Below are 22,164 nucleotides of genomic sequence, written 5' to 3'. Positions count from 1 at the left end.
TTAAGTTTACTTCTCTGCTAATAGCTTTGTAAACATACGTACATGTAGGCCTGGTGATACACTACAGCAGAATAAAAACTGAATAATTAGTTGCCCTCTTTAAAATAATTAAAAATCTGTTTCTGCTTTGTGAATGGATTTCCAAATTCAGAGCTAGCTTGCTTTTGCTTCACACATTAAACTTCCCACTGTGCTTTCTCTGAAGAATGCCTAGTATCCAACATACTGATCAAAGTGATTGCTCATGATGGGGTTCCCAAGTGACCTGACATCCCACCACGAGATCTGCAGAAATTAAATTCTGCAGAAATGAGTAGTCCTGAGGTGCCTCAACTATGCCTGCAATAGTCATGTTTTCTTAGAAACTTGTCCTCCCCATCTGCTTCCAGTGCATGATGGCATACAGTAGCTAAGAGATTATAACTAGTTTTAAGTGACAGCCACTCTGCATTAACTTCCATTTAAGAATGAAAAATGCAACATTACTCTATGTCCCAAAATTTATTTTTACAAGAACCTCATTAGTATGACCAAGATACATGTGTGTGTCTGTATGGGTGCAGAGAGAAGGACTGAGGCAAGAAGAATTCATGACTGGAATGTAGGAATAGAGGGGTATAAACTCTTTAGGAAAGACATGCAGGAAGGAGGAGAGGGGGTGTTGCCCTCTACAGCAATGACCAGCTGCAGTCCATGGAGCTCCACTTGGGGACAGATGAGGAGCTGACAGAGAGCTTATGGGTTAGGGCTAAAGGGAACTCAAGAGGAGACATTGTAGTGTAGCCCATCTGCTACAGGCCGCCTGATCAGGAAGACCAAATGGAACAGGCACTCTATAAACAGATAGGAGCAGCTTTACATTCACAAAACGTGGTCCTCGTGGGGGACTTCAACCACCCTGATATCTGTTGGAGGGACAACACAGCAGGGCATCAGTAACTGAAGCAGTTCCTTGAATGTGTTGATGGTAACTTCCTCTTCCATGTGGTACAGGAACCCACGACAAAAGGGGCTATGCTGGACCTTGTCCTCACCAGCAAGGAGGGGCTGGTGAGTAATGTGAAGCTCAAGGGCAGCCTTGGCTGCAGTGACCACAAAATGGTTGAGTTCAAGATTCTTAGAGCATCAGAGAAGGTGTGCAGCAAGGTTGCTACTCTGGACTTCAGGAGAGCAGACTTTGAACTCTTCAGGGAACTGCTTCACAGGGTGACATGGGAGAAAGCCCTGGATGGAAGAGGGGCCCAGAAAGCTGGTTGGTATTCAAAGATCATCTCCTCCAAGCTCAGAAGCAGTGCATCCTGAGAAAAAAAGAAGGCATGCAAGAACAGCAGGAGGCCTCTGTGGACTTACTTAAGCTCAAAAAGAAAGTCTATAGGGAGTGGAAGCAGGAACGGGTTATGTGGGAGGACTACAAAGAAGCTGTCCAAGCAGCCAGGGATCAGGTTAGGAAAGCTAAAACCCAGACAGAATTAAGTCTAGCCAGGGACATAAAGGGGAACAAGAAAAAAATTCTACAGGTATATCAGTGATAAAAGGAAGGCCAGGGAGGATGTGGGCCCTCTCCAGAAGGAAACTGGAGACCTGGTCATGAGGGACAGGCAGAAAGCTGAGGTGCTCGATGACTTCTTTGCCTCTGTCTTCACGGGCAAGGGCTCTAGCGACACCACCCAAGCTGCAGAAAGCAAAGGTAAGAACTTGGAGAAGGAAGATCTGCCTGGTGTAAGTGAAGATCAGGTTTAAGACCATCTAAACAATTTGAAGGTGCACAAGTCCATGGGACCCAACGAGATCCATCCCTGGTTTCTGAGGGAACTGGCAAATGAAGCTGCCAAGCTGCTATCCATCATATTTGAAAGGTCATGGCAGTCTGGTGAAGTTCCTGCTGACCGGAAAAGGGGAAACATAACCTCCATTTTCAAGAAGGGAAAAAAAGAAGATCCAGGGGACTACAGGCCAGTCAGTCTCCCCTCTGTGTCTGGCAAGATCATGGAGCAGATCCTCCTGAAGGCCCTACTAAGGCACATAGAAAATAAAGATGAAGTGATTGGTGGTAAGCAACGTAGCTTCACCAAAGGCAAGTCATGCCTGACGAACCTGGTGGCCTCTTATGATGGAGATACAGTGTCAGTGGATAAAGGAAGAGCAACTGATGTCATCTACCTGGACTTGTACAAAGTGTTTGACACTGTCCCACATGACATCTTGGTTGCCAAATTGGAGAAAAATTGATTTGATGGATGGACCACTCACTGGATAAGGGATTGGCTGGATGGTCGCACTCATAGAGTTGCAGTCAACTGCTCAATGTGCAAGCAGAGACCGGTGATGAGTGGCATTCCTCAGGGATCGGTTCTGGGACCGGTGCTATTTAACATCTTTGTAGGACACATGGTCAGTGGGATTGAGTGCACCCTTAGCAAGTTTGCTGATGACACAAAGCTGAGTGGTGCAGCTGACGCGCGAGAGGGAAGGGATGGTATCCAGAGGGACCTGGACAGAGTCGAGAAGTGGGCCCATGCCAACCTCATGAAGTTCAACAAGGCCAAGTGCAAGGTCCTGCACTTCAGCTGGGGCAATCCCAAGTATAGGTACAGGTTGGGTGAATGGCTTGAGAGCAGCCCTGAGGAGAAGGATTTGAGAGTGTCAGTTGATGAAAAAGTCAACATGAGCCGGCAATGTGTGCTTGCAGCCCAGAAGGCCAACCATATCCTGGGTTGCATCAAGAGAAGTGTGACCAGAAGGACAAGGGAGGTGATTCTGTCCCTCTACTCTGCTCTTGTGAGACTCCCGACACAAGAAGAACATAGAGCTGTTGGAGTGGGTCCAGAGGAGGGCCATGAAGATGATCAGAAGGCTGGAGCACCTCCCCTGTGAGGACAGGCTGAGAGAGCTGGGGCTCTTCAGCCTGGAGAAGGCTACGAGGAGACCTTATAGCAGCCTTCCAGTACCTGAAAGGGGTCTACAGGAAAGCTGGGGAGGGAGTTTTTATAAGGACATGTAGCAACAAGACAAAAGGAAATGGTTTTAAACTGGAAGAGGGTGGATTTAGACTAGATATTAGGAAGAAATTATTTACTGTGAGGGTGGTGAGACACTGGAACAGGTTGCCCAGTGAGGTTGTGAACACCCTCTCCCTGGAAGCATTCAAGGCCGGGCTGGGTGGGGCTTTGAGCAACCTGGTCTAGAGGGAGGTGTTCCTGCCTATGGCAGGGAGGCTGGAACTAGATGGTCATAAAGGTCCCTTTCAACCCAAACCATTCTATGATTCTATGATGCTAAGAAGGTGACATTTGCTGCCAAACGCACAGAAGGATGCACTGGAAAGTACAGGTAAGAAAATGGCACCTCCACTCCTTGCTGGGAAGAGGAGAAGAGCTTTCAACAAGTCATGTCTTAGTATCCTGACAAAAGAGCAAAACTTTCTGGGGCATCTCATTAAGTGCCTGAAGATGGGACAATGGCAAGAGCACTGCTCCCTCTCTCTGCCCGTTTCCACCATTGATGCCAAAATGATGTCTTGGTCACCAGCAGCAACACTGAAGAAAACCATTTTTGGCCACAGGGCCCCAACAGACAAATGCAGAGAATGAGAAATTCACAGGGGGGCAGAGCAATCGTCATTAAAACCAGTCATCTGCCAAGGGTTATGAATACTGTAGTGTCTAAAACGTAACTCTGCTCTCTGCACTTGGCATGTGGCACAGTTCAGTACCTGAAATAACTGCCTGTGCAACTCTGCAGCCAGCGAGTCCCAACCATTTCTGAAAATCCTCCTTCCTGGCAGGTTTCCACAGAGCAGGAGCCCAATGCCAAGTCCTCCCACAGAAAAACACTGAAGGAGAACATCACAGAGGCTGCATTTTGTTTTGAGTGGTAGAAACAACATTTTCAGATGTAGATGTACATGAGATTTGAAACAAAGCCCTCAGAGATTAGGTGTTATACTCAGGTTTACTTAGTGTCTTTCAGACAGGTGCCTTAGGAAACGAAATCCTGGCTCTAGAGACCTCGCAAATGCACTCACAGTGGAATGACGGCATTTACAATTTTCTCCTCGTAATCTGGTACATACTATATGAAGCACATATAGAGCATTTTTCTTCCTATTTAAAGTTCATTATAAGCACTTTATGCGCTGAGAAATGCTCTGAGCACACCTATCAGATTTTCAGTCAAAACAGCTCGGTGTCTGGTAGGGGCAGTAGAACTGGTCGATTTATTTCATAAAATTTTATGTATAAAGCAGCAGTACCCATGAACTTAATGGTCAGAATATAGAGTCTACAGGGGTAATTTTTATTACAATTTATAGCAAGATTACCCATACTCCACAGTTTTCAGATTTTATTGAGATTTTATGGGACTATACGGCTAGAACAGTTAACTGCACCCAGCATAGCTATGGTTCACGGAGAATGGGAACTGGCACTGAACACAGTGTAACTAATCTACCATAGAATATTAATTGCTACGATCCCATCAAAGGTAATATTTAAAATCATTTCACCAATCACATAATTTGCCACAAACCTGTAAAAGAATGGTTGTATGTAGAAATGTAAAGGTGAGAGTCATTGCATGAATGGAATACGTGCACATATTTAAGAATTTCTGTCACTGGGTTGTATACAAAAACATGCAACACCATTTTTTTTAAACAAAGGACTTTTCCCACTCCAAGCTATTTGAATGTTGTGATTCTTATCTACACAAACACCACACTACTGAAACTACTGAGATTTAAATCACAGCATAAAATATACAAAGACTGTATCGATAAAAGTTAACAGGGAAAACAAAGACAGATTATTTTTAAGATTAACTACAATATTACAAAGCCCCTACAAAAATAGTAGCAGATCGCAACTAATGCATTTCAATAGTCTAAAGATATTTTAGACACCAGAAAGTTTCCAGTAGGTTGGTCCAAGTCACAATAAAACCCAGGGCAGGGATAAAATAAATGAGAAGTTTTATGCATGTTTCAGCTTGATCCAAATTTGTGGGATAAAAGCAACTAGATCAAAGCTCAATGCCGGTGAGAGCACAAAAATGATGGACCAGCGGCATTCTTGGCGCTGATGACAAAGAATTAACAGCTTCTAAGAGGTGTAGGGACTCAGGACATGTTGAAATGGCCGTCCTAATCCTCCTTATGCTTGGCTTCACAAACAAAGCTGCAATACATACCTACCTTGTTCCCTTCCCCAAACCTGCTGCTAACAAGAAACACATGAGGCTAAATCCATCAGTGATAAATATTAGAAGAGTGTGCTTCTGTGGTGAAAACATCTATACATGAAGCTAATGAGTGAATAGATGTGACTTTCAGTAGAAGACCGTCAACTCAAACTACTTTGTCTAACGCTTCCTTCTCCATTTTAAACAGTAAAGTATATCTTGCAACCTGTATTTTAACTCTCCATTCTGGCGAGAATTAGAATTTACTCTAGTTCTTAAATACATACACCATCTCCAGTGACTCGGACTCCACCCTGAAGCCAAGCCTGTTTCTCTCCCCGCCTAGTTTCTGCCAACTTGCTTCTCCTTTCCAAGAACAACTAATACTTCTTCCAGACAAACTTCAGGAACAGAGGGAGAGATTCAAGCTGCAAACATTCTGGGGGGTAGGAAGGCAGAGGCAGACAGGTTGGAATACGTACAGACCCAAAATATTTTTGCGTCCAACAACAAAAAATTACAGATCCACCCTGATGCAACTCAAATCCAAAATCTACTGAAATGCAGAAGGAATAATCGTTTCCCATGAAACCAAAAAGGCAGTGTTACCCGTTTTAATTAGGAGTCTCTTTCACAGCAAAGATTATACAAGCAGACCATATTATCTGATCTTTAAACATATGGAATGGTTCTTAAATTTCTAACTTTGTACTACAAATTGCACTTAATTTTGTGGAATAGACTTTACAGTAGGTGAAAATATAGTGTGTATATTTATATAAAAACAGTAGACTGCACTTTAAAAAATGGGCAGTGGATAACATAATCCAGTTTTAAGTCACAGCAAAATATGTAGCAACAGGTACCGCATTTCCTACTTATATGTTAGGAATATGGTATGTGTAAGCTGTGAAGAGATGCAATCCAGGTACTCCTGCAGGTCTATATGCAAACATAATAACATAAAAAAAAGGTCATGCCAATGTCATTATGGACACTTATGTACATGAGAAGCTGAAGTTCAAGTGGAAATGTAATTTTATCATGTTTTGAATGCTGGATTTTGTAACTGGTTCTATCTTCTGGAAACCTTACAACTCGTAAGTGTGAAAAAACACCTGAATCTGAAAAAACAGAAACACCAAAGTTGTGGAGGTCCTTGGTGCACCATCACCAGAGGGAGCTTCTGAAATGCCCTTCAGTGAATGCAGTAACTCTTGTGAACTACAGAGAACAATTTTTAGGGATATTATCTTTTACAAAACCTGCCACTAGAGGGACGTGATTTGCTGGTAGTATTTGTGGATATCGTCTGAAAGGAAAGCAGTGGAAAGACTCAGGCTAGTGGGACCAGAGTTTGTAGGGGAATGAGTTGCCACCCCACCAGGCCATTCTGCTCCTCTCTGTCCGAGCCTCTCCTTGTTCCCTTCCACACTACAAATTCTGCCTGGATCTCTTTTCTACCCTCCTCTTGCTTTTGTCTCCTTCCTCTGTCTCTCCTATCCTATCCCATTTTTCCTCTTCAGTATATTCACACACCCATATCCATCTGACCACTTCTCCATTCCTCCCTCATTCCCTGGCATCCTGTGTTTTACCCATCCTTTCTAGCCTCCCAGTAAAGTTTCTCCTTGCCTTTCCTCAGGCATTTCTTTTTCTTGCTTTATCCCTTAAAGGGACTCTGAGGTTTTTTTTCAGAGCTCTGAATCTGGCTGAATTTCTTCCAAAGAATGGTCGACAGTCCAAACCAAACTTGAGGCTCATGGCTGAATACCACAGAGGTTCTAGAGTTTTGCACAAAAAAAAAAAAAAAAAAAAGGAATAAATTTTTCAACATGGAAAATACTACATTTTTTCTTTGCTCTCAAGTCTCAGGAAGAACGTTTTCTTGAAACTTTTATCAAAAAAATAAAAAGAAGGAAAAAAAAGGAACAGCCTGAGGCAAGGATGTGGCATGAAAAATGTTAGCCTAAATGGTTAACATACAGACAAACTTCAAGCAGCTGAAGGCAAAGCTTTAATGGGAACTCTCAAGGCAACCTTATCCATAGGTGTTGCTGCCTGCTGTGCCTCTAATTACACATTTTAGCAACACACACCATTGCTGAACAGGGAAAAAAGAAGGTGAGGAGAGAGTTTTTCCTGGGATTTTAACCAGCTGGAATACTTTAATATACAATAATGCCTAGTGGTCACCATGAACAAAAAAATCTTCAAATCTTTTTCAAGATTTTGGATGACAGAGAATACTGCTGACCACTGAAGGAAGCAATCGTCATCCCTTCATCACACTATAGGGGTTGAGGGACTCATGGTGCCCAGGAACTTCTGCATGGCTTCCATCCCCACTGTGCCCTGACAGCCCTAACATACTGCCTTGCTTTGTGCATATGGAATAACTTAAGGACTGGGTTTGGGGTGAGCTGGCAATGTAGGGGTAGCATGACGGGACCTCCTCCGCAGTGGGAATGTCAGGAGGGGAATTCCCAAAGATGGCAAGAGAGTATGCATCTATCTGCGGGTGCATGTGATTAGAGTGTTTTGGGATCATATAAAAGTGTTAGAAATGTGCAGGTATGTATTGAGACTTCACACATACCTGTTGTTACATCACCAACATATATCCTGAATGTATAGTCCCTGATTACCTTCCTACTACATATTTTTAATAAACTCCCAAAGTACTGATTCTGATTTAAATCAGGTGAACTGAGAGGTTTTTATCCTGAAACAAGAATCAATCTGACAGAAGGGTGCTTTTGTAGCATAGCCAGGGCTCCTGTTGCTCCTCCTGGAACGCAGTATGTGACACAGGACCTGAGCGGATACTCATTTCACCTAATGGTGTGATCCTCCTGGAAACCATGTTATGGCATATGGAAGACAGGGAAGTGATTAGGGACAAAGAATGAACAACTGACATATCCACCTGGACTTTGATATGTTCCCACACAACATCCTTTCCTGTAAACTGGAGAGACATAGGTTTGATGATGGACTGTTCAATGGATGAGGAATTGGCTAGATGTCTGTTTCCGAAGAGTAGCAGTCAATGCCTCAGTGTCCAGGTGAAGAACAGTGACAAGAGGTGTCCCTAAGGGGACCCTTGCTGTTTAGTATCTTCATTGGCAACATGGACAGTGGGATTGAGTGCACGCTCAACAAACTTTCAGATGACACTAAGGTGAGTGGTACAGATGACACTTCATAGGGATGGGACACCAAGCAGAGAGACCTTGACAACCTTGAAAACTGGGCCCATGTGAACCTCCTAAAGTACAGCAAGGCCAAGTGAAAGGTCCTGCACCTGGGTCAGAGCAATCCCAAACACCTGTATATATATCCTGAGTGACAAATGAGTTGAGAGTAGCCCTGCAGAGATGGCCTTTGGGCTACTGGTGGATGAAAAACTCAACATGAACAAGCACTGTGCATGTTCAGCCCAGAAGGCCAACTGTATCCTGGGCTGCATTAAAAGAGGAGTGGCCACCAGGGTGAGGAAGGTGACTGTCCTCCTCTACTATGCCCTCATGAAGCCCCCTTTGGAGTACTGTGCTGAGGTATGGGGCCCCTAGGTCAAGAAAGATGTGGAGCTGTTGGAGCAGGTCCAGAGGAAGCCATGAAGCTGCTCAGAGTGCTGGAGTACCTCTCCTATGAAGAAAGACTGAGGAAACTTGGTTTGTTCAGCCTGGAGGCTCTGGGGAGACCTCTCTGAGGATTTCTGATACTTAAAAGGGGACTACAGGAAAGATGAGGAGAGATTCTACCAGAGTGTGTAGTGATAGGTCAAGGGGTAATGGCCTTAAACTAAAAGAGGGTAGACTTTGGTTAGTAAGTAAGAAATTATTTACTCTGAAGGTGGTTAGATACTGGAAAAGGTAGTCCAGAAAGGCTGTAGATGCTCCATCCCTGGAGGTGTTCTAGGTCAGGTTAAATGGGACCTTGAGCAGCATGGTCTAGTAGGCAGGGGTGTGGAACTAGACTATCTTTACAGTCCCTTTCAACACAAGCCTTTCTGTGATTTTATGAGTCTGTGCTGCTAGCATCTCATGTATATGGGAGCTATTTCTTTGCAAATCAATCTAGTTTTCAGCGCTGCAGAAAAGGTTTGATTTAACAGGAAATCTTGCAAGTGAAAAATAGGATAGAGGAGGCAAGACAGAACACAAATGAGCAGCACACATGGAGGAGGGAAAGTAGATCTGAGACTCTGCTGGAGGAAGGTGTGACTGAGAGTGCATGGATCAGTGATGCCATGGATAAGAAAGCACGGCAGCAGAGAAGATGACAGTATGGGAGGGAATAACAATGGGAAGTATTTCTCTGTATTTTCTGCTTTTTGCTTTTTTCCCTGCTCTGAACCAGGCCGCACTTAATTTTGGATAGTTTTACCCTTAAAAGTATATCTGCTCAGGAAAGTGCCTAAGTTTTATTCCAATGAAAGAATGTAGACACAAGCTCATGTAAAATATAACAGTAAGTGCTACCCAAACTCACCTTTCTATCATGAGCACTGTTCCTGATTTAGACCCAAAGTAACAAGAATACATCGATTATGGGACAAATGTTGCTGATGCTCCCAAACAGATAATATCAGCAGATGACTTTGTTTCAGCATGCACATTTTTTGTTTTGGAAAATGATTAATATTCATGTAAATGTCAGAAGAAGTGACTTCAGATGTTTCTGAACCTGCATTTCTCCATCAGTTGGTAGAGAGGATTAGCAATCAATCCAGTTTGTCAAAGATGTCTTGCTAGCATCAGTGTGTGTTTACTTCTTTAAAGCTAACTACTGAAGGGAAGTTAGTTTGTGCAGATATGAAATTTGTTTAATCAGTTATTTTATGCAATATCACTGTTACATTGTTTTACATTAAAAAAGAGAAAAATACACTCCATCAAAAGAAGACAGAAGATGACTAGAGTCATCCACCTAGCAATCCATCTAGGGTGAACTAGCAATCCATCTAGAGTGGAATGCTGCCCATTATTCTTCCACTGTATTTATTCAAATTAACCTGAGCATTTATATCAAAATAATTAGTGAAAGCAAAATGGGCACAGCTGACAAGAAAAAAAATAAAAAGAAAGCTTAATCCCTTCTTTTCCTTTAGCTGTACATTAATAGGTGCTGCAGGGCTGGTTAATGATCTCTGCCAATAATAGTACAAAGGAGAGATTGTCAGGGCAGCTCAGGAGGCCTGGAGCTCGTGGGTTGAAATCCCCACAGCGCATTAAATTCTGGAATTTTGTTGATGAAGCCAGGGTAGTGAATTTCCAGTTTTACAAGATCAAGAGGTCCTTCACATGGAGGAGACTACTACCAGAGCCAACTAGCACCTCAGAAAAGAAAACAAATGGGAGAAATTCCAGATGAGCTCAAGGTCAGGTGCTGCTCAAAGCTCCAAAACCAAAATACAGACTAAAACTAAATTTTTTAGTTCAAACAAGATGGTGAAACGTTCTGCTTTCATTTATCACTTCTTGACAAAATGCCACAAGGTCCTAAAACTGCATAATTGCATGAAATGTACTAGAATTTCTTAAACTGCCATGCTGAGGCTTAAAACGAAACACAAATCTGCTTTGAGTTTGGTTCCTATGGTTTAAGCCTGTAAAAAGGACACACCCCGTCCTTGAGTACTGAAGGAATGGGAGGAGAACCAAAGACTTATGGACAACAGAATAGTACTAAGCATCAGAATGACCAATCACTGTATATACACTAATCCACAGACGTGAGAGTTAAAAAAAAAAGGTCTTTCAGCTGCGGATATCTGTTCATTATACAATTAGGTACCCAAGAGACACTATGTGTTACTAAATGTCCCATAACTTCATAAGCCCTAAAGTAAGGTTATCTGTCAGCATCCTCCCTTTCCGCTTCAAGCAATACCTCATTTCAGGGGAGAATTAGCCATATTTCATACGCCCATACACAATGAACCTTGAAATGAGTATCCCTCATTCCCTACCTCATGTTCCCATTTCTGTCACTAATGTCTTCTTTACAAGGCTGTGCTTTTCAAAGCATCTGGGCACATCTGTTTTCTCTTTTCTTCCTCTACCCATTGTGTCATCGTCTCTAACAATTTTTTGCTGCATTGCTAACTGCTACTTTCTCATTTTTTCTTGCTCTCCAGCTCCCCTTTTTGTGTTCTTTGGACTCCTCTCCAAGAGCATATCTGTCCTTCTGGCATGTGCTTTCCTCCTCCCTTCACACCTCCACGAGCCTCTTACATCCTGTGTCTGCAAAATTCATTCCCAACACTCTGTGTGGTTTCCTTCCCTCCTGCTGTTTAATCTGGAAGAGGCAACTTAATTCAAAATATTGCACTGCCGCTCCTCGAGCCTAGTAAAACCTACCTCTCTGCATGTGCTACTGCTCTTTATTCCAAAAGCCTTTCCTTCTCACGTTCCTAGAGTATAAGTGTTTTCTCTTCGATGGATACAATCTCTCTGACTCTACTGCCCAGCCTCATTTTTTGAGATCTGTATCACCTGGTGAGTCTTTCACATCCTTCTATGATATTCTGTATATTGTCATTATTCCATTGTCCTATTTCTTCAGTTCCTAGGAAAGATCTATTTCTCACAGGACAAAACTTGACATGAGTTGTCTAAGCACCTAACATCACTGCTGACTTTTTTGGAATTTACTTTAAAGTGCACTGAGGATAAGACTTCTAAAGGTCCTCCATAAGTAGTTGAAGTTTTATGTCCTTTCAGCAAATGACACAGCAAGCTTGTAAACTGACAGCATTTCATGGAGAAGCTGGCTGCCCATGGTTTGGATGGGCATACGCTCTGCTGGGTGAAACACTGGCTGGATGGCCAGGCCCAGAGAGTTGTGCTCAATGGAGTTAAATTCAGTTGGTGATCAGACAGGAGCGGTGTCCCCCAGGGCTCCGTGCTGGGGCCGCTCCTATTCAACATCTTTATCAATGATCTTAATGAAGAGATTGAGTGCACTCTCAGTAAGTTTGCAGATGACACCAAGTTGGGAGGGAGTGTTGATCTGCCAGAGGGTAGAAAGGCACTACAGAGGGACCTGGATAGACTGGATCAATGGGCCAAGGTAAACCATATGAGTTTCAATAGGGCCAAGTGCCAGGTCCTGCACTTTGGTCACAACAACCCCAAGCAACCCTACAGGGTTGGGGAGGACTATCTTGAAAGCTGCCTGACGGAAAGTGACCTTGGTGTGCTGATGGACAGTCGGCTGAATATGAGCCAGCAGTGTGCCCAGGTGGCCAAGAAGGCCAGTGGCATCCTGGCTTGGATCAGGAATGGTGTGGTGAGCAGGACTAGGGAAGTCATCCTGCCCCTGTACTTGGCATTGGTAAGGCCCCACCTCGAGTGCTGTGTTCAGTTTTGGGCGCCTCAGTACAGAAAGGACATTGAGGTGCTGGAGCAGGTCCAAAGAAGGGCAACAAGGCTTGTGAAGGGCTTGGAGAATATGCCCTACGAGGAGAGACTAAAGGAACTGGGGCTGTTTAGTCTGGGAAGAGGAGGCTGAGGGGAGACCTTATTGCTCTCTTCAAATACCTGAAAGGTGATTGCAGTGAGAGCGGGGCTGGTCTCTTCTCACTGGTGACAGGACAAGGGGAAATGGCCTCAAGTTGCGCCAGGGGAGGTTTAGGTTGGATATCAGGAAAAACTTCTTTTCAGAAAGGGTTGTTAAGCACTGGAACAGGCTCCCCAGGGAGGTGGTTGAGTCATCATCCCTGAACGTGTTTAAAAACCGTTTCAATGTGGTGTTCAGGGACATGATTTAGCGGTGGGTTGTTAGAGTTAGGGTAGTATGGTTAGGTTGCAGTTGGACTTGATGATATTGAAGGTCTTTCCCAACCTGAGCAATTCTATGATTCTATGATTCTATAAGGTTGTTCTGTTTTCTTCATACAGGAATGTTTTTACAGATGCCACAGATGCACACAACCAGTTCTGCCTTACCTTTGACGTGGCTTCTCCCATCCTCCAACAGTGGCACTACTATAGTGTTGTTCATATTCCCAGGTGATCTCACAGCTGTATAGACAACAGGTACCGACTGTACCACAACGGGTATACGGTGCACGTGACTCATTTTATTGGACTGCAAGTTCATGGGGCTTGAAGGTGGAACTGGATGGATAATGTGCAAAAACTGCTGGCCTCCGACACCAGATGCAGAGGCCACAAGAGGACCTGGACTTAATACTGATGGTACAGATGCTGCTGAGGATACCGACGTTATTACCGTGGGTGATGAAGCTGGTCGACTAGAAGAAGAAGAAGTAGAAGTAGAAGAAGGGGAGGAGGCTGATGCGGTCATGGAAACTGGTGAAGATGAAGCTGCTGTAGGGGACGACCTGGCTTTGTTTATTGATAAGTCCACTGGTTCAGTCTGTGTTTGGAAATGATCTGTAGATAATGAATCCTCCGGGGGATCTGCCTTCATGTTGTTTAGTAACAAGGGTACAGCTTCCATATCTGGGTAGTTGTGGACGTTTGGAGACTGTTGGGGAAGGACAGAAGGACATATTTTTAGTTACACATGTGGCTAAAGGCAACATGAATACCCAACTGCTAACTAGCACACACTAATCAGACAAGTTTGAAGAGGTTATTATGGAAATCTTCTGTTCCCATTTCTTAGGAGGAGCCAGGATTAACTGTACAAAATCATCTTCTTTCTTTGCATTATTCTCGAATCATTTAGTAGCAAGAATTTTAAATTCCCCCAAGTAACCACTAATGTATAGATAGGGTATTTCTTCTTTAAGCTATACCTCTACTCTCTTGTGTCATCTCCAACAGAGATGGTCACCAGCATTTTTAAGCAACTTTCCAAATGCTTGAAGACTGTAATGTACTCCTGCTTGTCTACATTCTTGCAGACCAGGCAGACTTGGCTTCATCTTTCTGTTGTAAGTGACCTTTAAAAGAACAAGTCTTATCGCTTGTTCACTCTTTGCAGCAGCAATTCCTTATTTGAAACAGAACATTATATGCTCTCTCATTGTTATACTTTCTCTTTTTTGAAAATCTATTTTATAGACTAATTAAAAAAAAAAAATCCCAAGTTTGCAAAATAACTTTATGCTGTAGGCTCTTTCAAAGCTAGTTGGTCTAAATTTATTCTAGAATGGTGACACCTGTGATTTTTTACAGCTTTACTCTTTATTTTCATCATCAATGTGGTTAATAGAATTTTTGAATAATAACATTAGGCCAAAGATAGATCCCCGGAGAAGCCCATTCGATCTATCTTCCTTTTATGACAGCACATCATTAAAATCTCTACACTACCACTCTACAAAAATGTTTGTTCGAGCAATTTGCAATAGAAAGAGCAAGGAAGTAGATGCCCATTGATAAACCCAGTAGTAAGAGAAAGCGTAATGTCTAGCTGGCACAGCACTGCAGCAGTGCTTCTCTGTGGGCACAGTGCCACAAGTACACCACTCCATTCCCTGCTGCAGCATGGAACCCAGCACAGGCCAAAGAAGCTTGCCAAGCCTCTTCAAACCTTGATCCAGAACAATTCTTCCATACACAGACCTCGTAAGTCATCTTTTTACGGTACCTACACAGCTCCAAATGCATTTTCTCATTCTCTAGACCACAGTATTTATGTGATTTCTAAAAATATTAAGTCAGACACATGTAACCCAGAAATATTTCAGTTCATCTACTCTAGGTAGGCTAACAATCAAGCAAGCTATGAATTTGATTTGGGATTTTTATCATCTACAACATTAAATATTTTCACCGACAATCATCATCTTTGAGTCAGAGCCAAATTTCATTACAGAGTGAACTTCTATTGCAAACGGAAAATAGAAGCATTAATATTAAAAATTATAATAACAACGGCCTAAGCAGGTATTACCACTGGCGTTCTGAAGATGAGATGTTCAGTAGATCTCATCCATTCAGCTGATTTAGATTTGTTCTTGGCCCCAACATTTCCCCCCATTTGAAAGCAGGAACATCTCTGGAACAGCAAGTCTTCTGCTCTATTCATACACAAATCAACTTAAAACAAAGAGACCCCAATTCGCCCGGCCACAGACCCCGCTGTTCTGCTGTAACACCAATAAGGAAAACAAAAATTCATTTATAAAGACAATGGGGATTTCTGCTTAAAAAAGAGCACAGCATAAAGAACAGGTCATTTCTCAAAGCAGGTAACAAATACAGGAGGCAAGGGTGTGAAAATTTCTCCTTCAAAAAGGTGAGATGTAAGATCCCCATGCATGCCCTTGTGCACAGGGCTGGACGAGGGTGTGCTCGGGCGTTGAGCAGCAGTAGGAAGTGCCAGCTCCTGGTGGAAGATAAAGGCACAGTGGAGGAACTCCCCCATGCTGACAGACGTTCAGGCTTCCCCTGGGTGCCTGAGGCAGATCCCAGGGACACAGCGCTGCCCGCCTCGGTATTACCAGGACCATGGCATGAAGAGCAGGGAAGGAGCCCAGACTTGTACGAAGCCAACGGCACCACAGCAAGTGCAAGCAGGCAGACAGACGGTACATGGAGCATTCTTTTCATGGACAAAGTCAGTGCGCTTTGAGACAAAGCGCAGTTCATTTATCACCGCAGTCTTAAAGATCTTTCCTCATTTGTTCTATGGAAACTGAAGTAATTACATCTACTCTTTGGGGACAAAAAAAAAGGAAGAAGAAAAAAGCATCATGTAGCAACAGTCTGTCACGTAAATCACTTTCTCTTTCAGCAGTCTTCATATATTTATTTTTCTATCACACAATCCCTATGTTATGTTTGCCTTTCATAAGTACCCCCTTTCCATTTGGTTTCTGATCAGTCCTTCGCACATGCCTGGAGCTGCAATGTACTACAGCAATGCAGTAACTACGAATACTTCGGCCTTCAGTAGTGAGATTAAACCTGAAAAACTAACAGCACCGTTCAGGAATGTCTGCACAGATTAAAACTGGGTTGTGCTCCTATACACTCCTCTCACTGGCAAAACTCTAAAATGAAGGATGCCCTTGCCTTCATACATTCCAGCTCTCCCTGATTTCAGGTGGCATCACAGAAGCTGGCAGGATCCTTACAGGTACCAGCAATCTGTGCCTCCTTTGGCTGAGGATAAAAACAGTAAACAAATATGTTATATCTTCTACTGACAGCAGTCAGCAGAGACAGCTGCTCCAACACCTTGCACCCTAACACTGACCTCAGCGTGGTGCAGCTGGTGTCCCAAGATCTTGGATTTTAACCCAAGCTGCATAAGCTCTGTTTAGAATCACAGAGTCACAGAATCACCAAGGTTGGAAAAGTCCTCCAAGATCACCCAGTCCAACTGTCCACCTATCACCAGTAGTTCTCACTAAACCACATCCCTCAACACAATGTCTAAATGTTCCTTGAACACCTCCAGGGTTGGTGACTCCACCACCTCCCTGGGCAGCCTGTTCCAGCACCTGACCACTCTTTCAGAAAAGCAGTATTTCCTAACGTTCAGCCTGAATCTCCACTGGCACAACTTGAGGCCATTCCCCCTCATCCTATCACCAGTTACACAAGTGGCCAATCCCCAGCTCACTACAACCTCCCTTCCGGTAGTTATAGAGAGCGATAAGGTCTCCCCTGAGCCTCCTCTTCTCCAGACTGAACAATCCCAGCTCCCTCAGCCGCTCCTCATAAGGCCTGTGCTCCAGACCCCTCACAGCTTCGTTGCCCTCCTCTGAACACGCTCCAGGGCCTCAATGTCTTTCTTGCAGTGAGGGGCCCAAAACTGAACACAGTACTCGAGATGCGGCCTCACCAGTGCTGAGTATGGGACAATTACTTCCCTGCTCCTGCTGGCAATACTATTTCTGATACAAGCCAGGATGCCATTGGCCTTCTTGGCCACCTGGCCACACTGCTGGCTCATGCTCAGCCGAGCACTGACCAACACCCCCAGGTCCGTTTCCTCCACACAGTCCTCCAGCCTCTCTGCCCCAAGCCTGTAGCATTGCCTGGGGTTGTTGTGACCAAAGTGCAGGACCCGTCACTTGGTCTTGTTGAACCTCCTCCCATTGGCTTCAGCCCAGAGATCCAACCTGTCCAGATCCTTCTGTAGGGCCTTGCTACCCCCAGGCAGATCGACACTTCCTGCCAGCTTGGTGTCATCTGCAAACTTACTGAGGGTGCTCTCAATGCCCTCATCCAGGTCATCAATAAAGATATTGAAGAAGACAGGCCCCAGCACCGACCCCTGGGGAATACCACTTGTGACCGGTCACCAGCTGGATTTAACTCCATTCACCACTACTCTCTGGGCCCAGCCCTCCAGCCAGCTCCTTACCCAGCAAAGGGTGTACCTGTCCAAGCCACGGGCTGCCAACTTCTCCATAATACTGTGGCAGACAGTGTGGAAGGCTTTGCTGAATTCAAGGTAGACCACATCAACAGCCTTTCCCTTATCCACCAGGAGGGTCACTCAATCATAGAAGGAGATCAGGTTGGTCAAGCAGGACCTGCCCTTCATGAACCCATGCTGGGTGGGCCTGATCTCCCAGTTGTCCCGTACATGCCATGTGATGTCTCTCAAGACAATCTGCTCCATCACCTTCCCTGGCACTGAGGTCAGGCTGACAGGCCTGTAGTTCCCCAGATCCTCCTCACGACTCTTCTTGTAGATGGGAGTCACATTGGCAAGTTTCCAGTCTTCTGGGACCTCTCCGGTTGACCAGGAACACTGAGAGATGACGGAAAGCAGATTGGCTATCACCTTCGCCAGCTCCCTCAGCACTCTCGGATGGATCTCATCATACTGCCCCATAGCGTCACCCTATAGCATCACCCCATAGAACTTCCCCATGGCGTGACCCCATAAGCATCACACCATAGCACTGCCCTATAGCATCACCTTATAACAGCATCATTCTACAGCACTGCCCTATAGCTCTGCCCCATAGCAACACCCATAGCATCACCCCATAGTGTCACCCCATAGCACTATCCCTGTCCCATAGCACTGTCCCATAGCGTTGCCCAAGAACAAATTCCCATAGCGCTGCCCCACATCACTGCCATATAGTGTCACTCCATAGTGCTGCCCTGTAGCAGCACCCCATTATGTCATTCCCTATTACTGTCCCATAGCACTGACCCATAGCGGCACCCTAGAGCGTCAGACCATGCTGTTGTCCCATAGTGTCACCCTGTGGCTCTGCTCCATGGCATCTCCCAAAATGTCACCCCGTAGCACTGCCCCATAATGTCACCCTATAGCAACACTCCATAGCGTTTACCCATGGTGTCACCCCATAGTGCTTCCTTGTAGCATCACCCCATAGCATCACACCACGTCACCCCATAGCGCTGCCCCATACCACTGCCCCATAGTGTCATCCCATAGCGCTACCCCATAGCACCACCGCATAGCGACACCCCATGGTGCTACCCCATAGTGTTTAGATTATATTTGAAGAAAACCTCTAAGTATTAAATTAGCTTTATTTGCTGGAAATGCACAGTATAAGAAAACTTTTTCTAAGGACTTTTCCCAAGAGCATTAGGAGCTATGTAACCAAGAGGGGGAACCCAGCGAAAAGGGCTGGCTGAACTCTCAGGACTTCATTTCTTGGAATGTTCCGAGAACATTATCAACCGAGATTTGACTGTTCATTCCCTTAGACACCGAGTATGGAGCATCACTACAGCCCTGCAGCAGTCGGGGGGCGGCTCTTGAACTGCTCTGCTTTAGCAGCAGCACCCTCTCAAGGTCAAACCACTGGTAAGAAGGCAGACCGAAAAAGCTGTCCTTGATGACGGAAGCTGAATGGACTAAATTTAGCCTTCGTAAAATAAGCTGGCTTTGAGGACAGGAAGTTAAAAAATAAACTGCTCGATATTTAACTCTTCAAACATCGCCAAAAAAAAAAAAAACAAACCCACGCCCTTCTCAGCTGTCATCGTGCTGCCCCACCTGGCTCTGCTCTGGCAGCAGCAGCTGGAGGCCGGGAGATGCTGCTTCGCCAGAGTTAAAGGAGGGCGAGATGAGAAAAGCGAGCTGGCTGCGGTACCGTGCCACAGCTGCGCCCAGGAGGAGGCCGGGTGCTGCAGCACACAGCCTTGGGGCCGACACCACAGCACCGGGCCCACCCAAAAAAGCTGCCAGCTCTGGGCGCTGTGCGTGCAGGGCGGAATCCAGATAGGATCATAGAATCACAGAATGGCCTGTGTTGAAAAGGACCTCAAAGATCATCCAGTTTCAACACCCCTGCTGAGTGCAGGGTCACCAACCACTAGACCAGGCTGCCCAGAGCCACATCCAGCCTGGCCTTGAATGCTTCCAGGGATGGGGCATCCACAACCTCCTTGGGCAACCTGTTCCACCACCCTCTGAGTGAAAAACTTCCTCCTAATATCTAACCTAAACCTCCCCTGTCTTATTTTAAAACCATTCCCCCTTGTCCTGTCACTATCTACCCATGTAAACAGTTGTTCCCCCTCCTGTTTATATGCTCCCTTCAAGTATTGGAAGGCCACAATGAGGTCTCCCTGGAGCTTTCTCTTCTCCAAGCTGAACAAGCCCAGTTCCCTCAACCTTTCTTCATAGGAGAGGTGCTCCAGCCCTCTGATCATCTTAGTGGCCCTCCTCTGGACCTGTTCCAAGAGCTCTGCGTCTTTCTTGTGCTGGAGGCCCCAGGCCTGGACGCAGTACTCCAGATGGGGCCTCACAAGAGCTGAGTACAGATAGCCAGGGGAATTCCAGCACCTTGCATTGAAAAAAACCCACGCTAGGTTTGAAATAACAACAAACACTTGCACTAGCAGAAGCAATTCTGTTCCTGCACAGCACACCCCTGTACTTGCAGCTCTGCTGTCACAACGCAGGCACGTCACGGGCTGGCTTTACAAAACAGTTTGCTCCTGCCCTGTAGGGAATTGTAGAGAATTCACCCTCCTGAAGTTGCAGTCTTGCTGCCGCTCAGCATGACGCTCACTTTCCTGCATGAGCTCCTGTTCTGTTGCGCCCCAGCCAGGCACTTGCAGAGCATGGAAGGCTGGCACACAGCTTGAGCAATTCAGAGTGCCCTTGAAGTCATGGCCCAAGCACCCTAATCGTTACTCGGGATCTCTTTGTTTGCTTGTCTTGTATTACTCATCTATGAGTAAACTCTCTTATGGGCAGAGATGCTTTTGAAAACCCCTTCCTGACGTGAGAAATGACATTCGCAATACTCACATGCTTCTGCCTGAAAATCTCCACTTCAACCAAAGCAAGCAAAAAACTCTAAAAAAGGGAGAAGTGCGGCAACCTTGTTTGAGTAAAAAAACAAAAAGAAAGACTGAAATGACCTCTATTCCAAATAGCCCACTATCTCTCTGGAAGACATGGGACTCACCTGTGCTCGCTTTGAGGTGCAGCTATCATAACTGATCTGCACGTGGGGGGTACACCGGGATGGAGGTGACAGACCGCTATGTAAAATCAGAAGGGCAAACACGCAGACAGCTGCACATTACAGCCAGCAAAAGATGTGAAATTTCGTTTCTGAGTGGAAAAGCTCCAAGTGAGCGGGCATTAAAGCTCCAAGTGAGCAGGCATTCATGCCCTTTGCTCTAGCCTGCTGCTCCCGGCCTTCCCTTGTTGATGGGATGGCACAGTCGGGACTCAGACAAATCCAAGAGGTCACAGTGAAGAAGACAGCTAGATCTATCTGTTTTTCGCAGGAAGCCTAAGTTTGAAAGCGGCTTACCGTCAGTTTTTGAGAAGTGATTGCTTAGGGTCAAGGGGAACTTAGTGTTCAGAGTGCAAAAGATCCCCGAGAGACTGCATTCCCAAGTTAGGCTGCATCAGAGTCTACTGCACTAACTCCCATAGATCCTTCCCTAAAAAGCACCAGTTGATACCACGAGAAAGAGGGGGCAGGGTCCAGGGATGATTAAAGTAAAAATGGGCTCAGTGAAAATGCATTTGAGCAAATTGCGCCAATTCAACAGGAGAGACTGAATGATACCCACTTTAAGGAACTCACAATTCACTTAATGGATCACAATCTCAGCAGAGGAGTTGGACGTTTGATTTCAAGGTAGATGGTTCCAACTCTCAATGCCTAACAACAGAATTTCTATTCTCTCTGTGACTCCGAAGAGGCAAAATAAACTCAGTGCAAGCTCTGAGGTGCAGGTGCCCTCTGTTAGCAGAATGTTGCTAGATGTGTAGAACCTACAGAAAAAGATCCAAAATAAGAGAATAACTTTGAGTTGGGGTGACTGAAGTCAAAACAACCATTAAGAAACAGACAAGTATCAGTATTCAGTAATAGTAATATCAGTATTCTGTTTGTATCAGAAATCCTGCTTGCAGGAGCAGGGAAGTAATTGTCCCACACTCAGCACTGGTGAGGCCGCACCTTGAGTACTGTGTCCAGTTTTGGGCCTCTCACTGCAAGAAAGACATTGAGGCCCTGGAGCATGTCCAGAGGAGGGTGACGAAGCTGGTGAGGGGTCTGGAGCACAGGCCTTATGAGGAGCGGCTGAGGGAGCTGGGATTGTTCAGTCTGGAGAAGAGGAGGCTCAGGGGAGACCTCATCGCTCTCTATAACTACCTGAAGGGAGGCTGTAGTGAGCTGGGGGTCAGCCTCTTCTCTCTTCTAACTAGTGACAGGATGAGGGGGAAGGAAATACTGCTTTTCTGATAGAGTGGTCAGGCGGTGGAATGGGCTGCCCAGGGAGGTGGTGGAGTCACCGACCCTGGAGGTGTTTAAGAAACGTTTAGATGCTGTACTCAGGGACATGGTTTAGTGGGATTATTGGTGGTAGATGGATGGTTGGACTGGATGATCTTGTAGGTCTTTTCCAACCCAGCTAATTCTAGGATTCCATGATTCTAAGTGAAATTCAGGCTCCAAGGTTATAAAAGTATTTTCTAAAGTTTCCCTGAACAGTCACACTAAGGTTCTCCTGCACTCTGTGTGGAGATGTCCCACAGCTCCTGCAATAACAAAAACGTACCGCAGCTCAAACGTGCATG

General features: G+C 45.2%; 1 protein-coding gene across 6 annotated transcripts in view; it reads right to left on the bottom strand.

The window, feature by feature from the left end:
- Positions 1–22,164, bottom strand: part of KLF12 (Kruppel like factor 12) — a 254,581-nt gene that overhangs the window by 84,390 nt on the left and 148,027 nt on the right. For all 6 annotated transcript variants that reach the window (XM_021417390.1, XM_021417423.1, XM_021417433.1 and 3 more), the window contains one exon: positions 13,140–13,683. In XM_021417390.1, coding sequence (XP_021273065.1) covers positions 13,140–13,683 — 544 coding nt within the window. The remainder of the gene's footprint in view (positions 1–13,139; positions 13,684–22,164) is intronic.

This window comes from Numida meleagris, chromosome 1, assembly GCF_002078875.1.
Source record: "Numida meleagris isolate 19003 breed g44 Domestic line chromosome 1, NumMel1.0, whole genome shotgun sequence".
NCBI classification, from domain to species: domain Eukaryota; kingdom Metazoa; phylum Chordata; class Aves; order Galliformes; family Numididae; genus Numida; species Numida meleagris.
The sequence above is the reverse complement of the archived record's forward strand: the minus strand, read 5'-3'. Positions and strand labels throughout refer to the sequence as shown.